Source organism: Lupinus angustifolius, chromosome LG18 (assembly GCF_001865875.1).
Source record: "Lupinus angustifolius cultivar Tanjil chromosome LG18, LupAngTanjil_v1.0, whole genome shotgun sequence".
In the NCBI taxonomy this organism is placed as follows: Eukaryota; Viridiplantae; Streptophyta; class Magnoliopsida; order Fabales; family Fabaceae; genus Lupinus; species Lupinus angustifolius.
In genome coordinates, this window is record NC_032026.1 from 10,202,538 (window position 1) to 10,210,698 (window position 8,161).

General features: G+C 35.2%; 2 protein-coding genes across 2 annotated transcripts; both read left to right on the forward strand.

The window, feature by feature from the left end:
• Window positions 247–3,672, forward strand: LOC109332532. Its single transcript, XM_019567515.1, has 4 exons — window positions 247–1,120; window positions 1,447–1,910; window positions 1,979–3,517; window positions 3,601–3,672. The coding sequence occupies exons 1-4, from the start codon at window positions 247–249 to the stop codon at window positions 3,670–3,672; spliced, it is 2,949 nt and encodes a 982-aa protein (XP_019423060.1).
• LOC109332533 lies at window positions 3,691–5,259 on the forward strand. Its single transcript, XM_019567516.1, has one exon. The coding sequence runs from the start codon at window positions 3,691–3,693 to the stop codon at window positions 5,257–5,259; it is 1,569 nt and encodes a 522-aa protein (XP_019423061.1).

Genomic DNA, 8,161 nt, shown 5'->3' on the forward strand with positions numbered 1-8,161 from the left:
TTACCTCAACCATGTATCAAAGGAGATTCTATTGCCATCAAAATCCCTGAAGCAAATTATCAGGAAGGTATTCAGAGATGCAAGACTCACCTCCATGGAAGGTTAATAATGTCCAAAGGAGACACTCCTCTCAAGTTCACAGATCTGAGATCCAAACTGATGCCACTATGGAACATGATTGGCAAATGGTCCATGGTCTCCCTGGGGAAAGGGTTCTATGAGTTTTCCTTCTCTTCTTTGTAAGATATGCACACGATTTGTGCCATTGGCTCTTGGAACTTGAAACCGGGGTTCCTGAGAATGTTCCTCTGGACCCCTGATTTTAATCCTGCACCCCAAAAGCAATCTCACACCCAATGTTGGGTGAAGATTCATAATCTGCCTCAGGAGAATTGGAATCCAAGGATTCTGTTTTCTATAGCAGGAGGAATAGGAACCCCAATATCCCTGGATGAAGCAACCCATAACAGGACATCTGGGCATTTTTCTAAGGTTTTAGTGGAGCTCAATCTAAAAAGCAACCTCCCTGACCAAATATTGGTGGAAAGAGACAACTTTGCATTCTTTGTGGCAATTGAATATGAAAATCTTCCAGCTTTTTGTCACCAATGTCAAGCTATTGGTCATACTGAATTCCAGTGTAGGAAGGACAGCAATGCCAAAGCTGATGACACAGGGAAGCCGAGGGTGAAAAAACCACCTACTGAGGAAGCTGTAAAGAAACATGATATGCCTCACATGGATAAAGGTGAGGGGGAAATCAAAATCAGTGATTTAGTCATTGATTTGGAGGTTGAAATGAATGATAACCTCATGGATATGGTGAATCCTGAATCACCAAAAGACATGAATCAATCTGATTCTCCAGGGTCTAGTGAAGAAATCCCTGATTCAGTTGAGGAGAATGAGGCTAATCAGTGTGACAATGCAATAATTCAGGAAACGGCAGAAATAACTAACCCTGTGGCAGCCAATGATATGAGAATAATAGGTAAACATTGGGCTAATGATGAGGAATGCTCAGAGGAGGAAACCTTCACTACTGTTCTTAGCAAGTCTAAGAAAAAGAAATTGAGAAGGAGAAGCAATACTGAAAAAATTCATTATGCCCGAAGGGGTGGTTATTTGACAACTAATCAATGATAGTTTTGTACTAGAATTGCAGAGGTTTTGGTAATCCCAAAACTAGACTTGTTTTGAAAAATTTATGCACTACTAATAAACCAGACTTGGTTTTTCTTGCTGAACCTATGATCCACATTGATGTGGTTCATTTATCCTTTTGGAACTCACTCAATCTTAAGGTCTTTGCCACTAATGGCAGATCTGGGTTAAGCCATTCTCTTTGGGGTCTTTGTAATTTGGATATGGATCCCACTGTGGTCAGGGTTTCCAACTAGCACTTTTCTGTTTCTGTGATGAAGGACAACATGTTATCTTTTATAGGTGTGGTCTATGCTAATACCAACTATGCAATTAGAAGAAGACTCTGGCTAAATCTTCATGAGGATATGGTCAATCATCAGGGCCCTTGGTGTCTCATAGGAGACTTCAATGCTGTTATGGGAGCTTATAAATGCAGAGATCCCTCTCTTCCTAATAGAATTTCTTGTACTGAGTTCAAAAGCTTCTTGGATGAGAATTTGGTAATTAACATTCCCACTATTGGTGCCACTTTTACTTGGACTAATAGAAGGCTTGGGGCTGCTAACACTGAGAGAAGATTGGATAGAGCTATTTGCAATGATGATTGGATTAATAATTGGAGCCAAGTGTCTTGTTGCTCTTTGCCTAGATTGGCCTCTGATCATCATCCGCTGCTACTAAACCTTGCCAATGATATTTCTATAAGGCCTTCTTCCTTTAGATTCCACAAAATGTGGTTACAAAATGAGGACTGCAAAAGAGTGGTGAGTCACTCTTGGCACACTAGAGTCACTGGTTGCCCTATGTACATCCTTACTCAGAAACTCATAAGGTCATTTTGGCTAAGAACAAAATTGTCTTTGGAAACATTCATCGCAAGGTCATTCTGGCTAAGAACAATGTTGAGAAAATTCAAAACTGCATAAGGGACTCTGAACCTTCTACTCATCTTTACCATCATGAGGACCTGGCTCAATCTGAGCTTCTTAAAGCCTTGACCATTGAAGAGATATTCTGGAAGAAAAAGGCTAGAATTAACTGGCACAACTATGGGGACAGAAACACTGCCTACTTTCACAAAATGGCTAATATCAAACATGTTACAAAAGCCATGTCCTTGATTAAGTCTAGTGATGTGTTGCTCACTGAGCAGGATGCTATAGCCTCTCATGCTCTTGACTACTACACTAATCTTTTTGCCTCTCCTAATTTTGTGACCTCTAACAATTTGATTCAGGAGGTTATCCCTTCTCTTGTTAATGAGGCTGATAACCTGATGATTTCCTCTATTCCTACTAATGTGGAAATAAAGAGTGTTGTTTTTTATATGAATGAGGATAGTGCCCCTGGTCCTGATGGATATGGGGGATCTTTTTACACTAATTTTTGGGACATAATCAGTATGGATGTTTGCAGGTCAGTGAGGCAATTCTTCCAACAAAATTGGTTGATGCCTAACTTGAATTCCAGCAATGTGATCCTCATTCCTAAGATGCAGGGTGCTGAGAGAATTGAGGACTTCAGGCCAATTGCTCTGGCCAATTTTCAATTCAAAATCATCACCAAAGTTTTAGTTTCTAGACTTTCTGTAGTGGCTCCTAAAATCATCTCTTCTCATCAAAGAGGTTTTATCCAAGGAAGAAGCATTAAAGACTGTATTTGCATTGCCTCTGAAGCCATTAACATGTTAGATTACAAGACCTTTGGAGGCAACATAGCTATCAAGCTTGACATAAAAAAGGCTTTTGACACTCTTGAGTGGAACTTCCTCCTCCTCCATACTCCTAAGGCTTTTGGTTTTAAGCAAACCTTCATCAACTGGATATCTCTAATCCTTCACTCTGCCAAACTCTCTATTAATGTCAATGGTCACAACATTGGGTTCTTCAACTGTTGCAGGGGTGTGAGGCAAGGGGACCCTTTATCCCCTATTCTTTTCTGTTTAGCTGAAGATGTGCTTAGCAGAGGTATCACTAAGCTTGTCATTGATAACAAGCTTTCAACCATCACTGGTCCTATGAACTTACACTCTCCTAGCCACGTCCTTTTTGCTGATGACATCTTGATCTTCTGTAAAGGTACTAAAAGGAACCTTAATTGTCTCAAGAAGCTTGTGAAGGACTATGCAATGGCTTCTGGCCAGCAAATCAATGTCAGCAAGAGCAAATTCTATACCAGCATTACAAATCACAGAAGAATTGCTTCAATCTCAGCTACTCTTGGTTTTGTGCAGGGCACTATCCCCTTCATTTATCTTGGTATTCCTTTATTCAAAGGCAAACCCAAAAAGCTTCATTTGCAGCCTATAGCTGATAGAATCATCAACAAGTTGTCCAAGTGGAAAGGTGCTTCTCTTTCTTTAATGGGAAGAGTGAGCTTGTGAGATCCATCATTCAAAGCATGCTTGCCTTCAGCTTTCAGGTCTATAAATGGCCTTCTAGCTTATTATCTCAGGTTGACAATTGTGTCAGGAACTTCATCTGGTCTGGTGACATTGTTGTCAAAAAGCTGGTGACAGTTGCTTAGCATAGGGTTTGCTCCTACATGGATGAGGGTGGTCTTGGAATCAAATCCTTCAAGTGCTTAAACAAGGCCTATCTGTTGAAGCTAACTTGGGATCTCAAAACTACAAATATGGAAATCTTCTTCAGATCTAAGTTCAACTGCCAAGGTTATACCACTCCTAAATACTCTAAATCTTCTATCTGGCCTGGAATTCGTGATAATTGGCTTCAAGCCAACCTCAACTCCATCTGGCTAGTTGGGGATGGTCTTAGTGTCAACTTTTGGAAGGACAATTGGCTTGGTGAGTCTATTGTTGACACTTTCAACATTCCTATAAACATTCATGGAGAACTCCAGGGCTCAATTGCTCACTTCACAGTGGATTCCAAAACTATAATCCTAGGGGAGTTAAATAGGAACTCTCCTTCCCTTTCCAATGCTATAGCTGATTACAAGAGACACAAGGGTCAGGACAAATTGATTTGGATGCCTTCTTTGGATGGTTCTATGACTTCCAGAGATGCTTTTCAGTTTGTGCACAAAGTTGGAGACAAGCTTTCCTGGTGTAATCTGATTTGGTCCTCCTCTCTTCCTCCTTATAAATCATTCACAGTGTGGAGATTGTTCTATAGGAAAATGCCAACAGATGATCATCTTCAAAAAAGAGGTTGTATTCTAGCTTCTAAATGCAACTTGTGCAACTGCCATGCTGAAACAGAAGATCATCTGTTTTTCAACTGCTTTGCTGCCACCGTTATCTGGAATTGGTTTTCTGATAAATTCTCAATCCAAATCAACCATTCTTCTATTCATTCTATCATTAAGGATCGTGTTGTTATTAAAGGAAGTCAACTAAGAGAGGTGAGCTTAGCTTGTGTTGTCCATAGCATCAATACTATCTGGTTTTGCAGGAACCAGAATAGATTTGAAGACAAACTGATTTCCTCTAGCCAAGCTCTATCAAGAATAAGAAGAGAGACCTCTTATTCGGGTTCATATCCTTCTTTAGCAGTGGCTTCAAGAGGTCTTCAAGAGCTTCAAACTCTAAAATTCTTCAACATTACTCTCAAACTTAGTAAAGCTCCTAATTACATTGAAGTTCTATGGAAATCTCCTCACTTGAATTGGATAAAAGCAAACACAGATGGTGCTGCTCATAGTCATCCTGGTCCAGCAGGTGGGGGAGGTATTTTTCGTTATCATAAAGCCGGTTTCATCTACGCTTTTGCCAATTTTCTAAACGTGCAGAATGCTATCTATGCTGAACTTCACTCAGCAATGCACGCAGTGGATATAGCCTTTAGAAAGGGTTGGCTAAACCTTTGGCTTGAGAGTGACTCTATGCTGGTTCTGGATATTTTCAGTGGTAATTCTAAAGCGCCTTGGAAGCTATCCGACGATTGGCAAATATGTAAATCAAAGATTTCTCAAATGAATTTCAAAATTTCCCACATATTTAGAGAAGGCAACGCTTGTGCCGACAAACTAGCTTCCTGCGGCATCTCATCTCACACTAACTCCATTTGGTACTCTACTCCTACATTCATATTTGAGGAGTTTGCTAGGAATAGGCATGATCTCCCGAACTATAGATTCCGGAACTTGTAACATGCTTATTGCCTTCTTCTTGTAACCTTCTTCATCTATATATTTTGGTGCTATTGCACCTTGCTTAAAATAAAATAAAAAAAAACCAGCGAAAATAATACATTTCACATAGTTTTCATTACTCAGGCATTTCTCAAACTCCACCCTTCTGTAAAACGAATTGTTTATGAATTAATATTAAAGAAAGGAAGGTTGACAAATTTGCGATTTTAAATAAACATTTGGATCTTTGATAAACTAGAATAATAATTTTTTTATAACAAGAGAGCATACAAAAAAAAAACATTAATTTGATTATCATAAATCAAGTTCCTGAATATTTTAGAGAAATCCCCAAATTCCAAAATACCCATTATCCAATAATAATAAACTAAAATATCTTATTCCTTATATATCCACTTACCAATATGAGTTTAATACATTATCATATCACTACATTATCGACTATTTATGTTTAGTTATCATTGACTCTTTACATAAATATAATACAAAAAATAATAAATAATATACTAATTATATATATATATATATATATATATATATTATACTCTTATCATTATTTACAGGTGCATTCTAATTTCATAAGAAATCAATGAGAAAGCAAATGTTAGACATAATAAATATAAACATAACTCAAAATTTGACCGAATTTGACCAAATCAGGTACTGAAACCATTACATCCAAAACATAATTGTCCCCTTAGGAACACGTCTCTATATAATGTCCATGCCTCCATGGTCATAAATCAATCCGAAAAAGTGATATGTTGTTTTCTCCCAAAGTATTGAACCAAATCTGGATTCCAAGTTTTATCAAATCCAACAAAATCGCCAAATTACAACTATTATTATTGAAAATAATATCCACAAAATCCATATAAACCTGCATGCCAAAGCATAAACCTCAAACAACATTATCATTTTTTCACTAAAGATGAAAATATTTATTAAAATAAAATGTCTATAATAATTATTCAAAACTTTTGTTATTAATCCATTGCTAATATTTCTGTCTCATTTCTTATTTCTTTATCCCTTCTAATAAGAATATTTACCACAAAACTAATGTTTATTATAGTTTTATATTAGAAACTTAGATATTTGATATATATATATTTATATATATATATATATTATATATATATAATATTAAATGCTAACTATTCAAATAGTTTTCTATTGGTTATGGAAGAGAGGTTAGAGAAACTCCAATTGTTAACACACAAATGTATGCTAATATTGTACTTCATTACCCATATTATAAGAGTGAGAAAAACTTGCATAGAGACAAAGGCAACACATCATATTTAAAGACATCCAATTATACACTGTGAAATCATTATCTTGTGGGTCCCATTTTATTAATTTAGATTTTTTTTCTTTTCTCTTTCCCTTTTCCTCTTCCTCTCCCCCTCAATGGCAACCCACCGGCCACCACCATCTAAATTAATATAATGATTTGGCAGTGTATAATTGAATGTCTTTAAATATGATGTGTTGTGTTTGTCTCTATGCAAGTTTTTCTCTCAGTCTTAAACAACCTCATACTTTGATCAGTCAAACTGTCTTTTAATTATACATAAATTATATGATAATATAAAACAATAATTATTATGAACTGACAAAATGTTAAATGTATTTATGAATAGAGTAATAATCATTAATAACACAATTAGTTGGAAAAAATAATCAAAACAATAACATATTTATCATGGTATCTATTAACAATATAATAATAAAAACTTCTTCATGTCACATTCTCCTCACATGTAACTCTTTCATGTCACATGTCATATCCTCCTCACATGTTTTCCTTCATGCAACATGTCACATTCTCCTCCTCCTCACATGTAACTCATTCATGTCACATGTCACATCCTCCTCACATGTTATCCCTTCATGCCACATGTCACATTCTCCTCACATTTTCTCATCTTAAAATGTTCTAAATTATTAAAAAATTTAAAAAAAAACTCATTCATGTCACATGTTATTACCATGTACCTTCCCACACTATCCATACTTTTTATATATTTTATATGTTAATAATTTAATACTAATTAACGATTGGTCTATGTTGCTACCCCACCAAAATTGAGTGTTTACCGTACCTATGTTTTGTTATGTTAAAATGTAATAGACGTTGAGCATTAGATGGGATTAAAATCATTTTTCACATCCAAACTATTTCTTTACACTAATCTATGTATATTATTTAACGTTTACTATTAATCTAAGAATAATTGCATTGTTACACCTCATCAAAGTTTTGTAACACTTTTCCAATTGAATTTTAATATTTCAGATTCTTTGAATTTTAATTTTTCTCTATTATAATTGAGAAAAATCAAATTCCAAATGGAAGTTTTTTTTATAACTTTTAAATATATTTTTAATAAAAAAACTCATTTAGTATAATGATTTGATTTCCATTTTTTCATTAAAAAAATCTTATTTAAAATTAAAAAAATTAAAAAAATCATTTCATTTTCTATAAATTTTAAAATATTTATTTTAGTAATGTTATCATGTTTCAGACTTTCACTTTGTTATTTCCATTAGAAAATTCAAATTAAAAATTGTCATTTCTTTCTATTATGTGATTGAATATGAAAATACAAAGACATGTATTCTTAATAATGTGAATGTATAAGTAATATGTGTGTTTTTTAGTCATGCGAATGCACGGGTCACATGTGTGTTCTTAACAATACGAATACACTGAGTAACATATATTTCTTAACCATATAAATGTATATGTAATATGTGTTATTAATCTTACAGCAAAGAAGTATTGCCCCGTGCATCAGCGATGCACGGGTATCTTGCTAGTTGTGTATATAAAAAATATGTAGCCCCCTCATGAACTATAGATCAATGTCGTGCATTTGTGGCACACTCG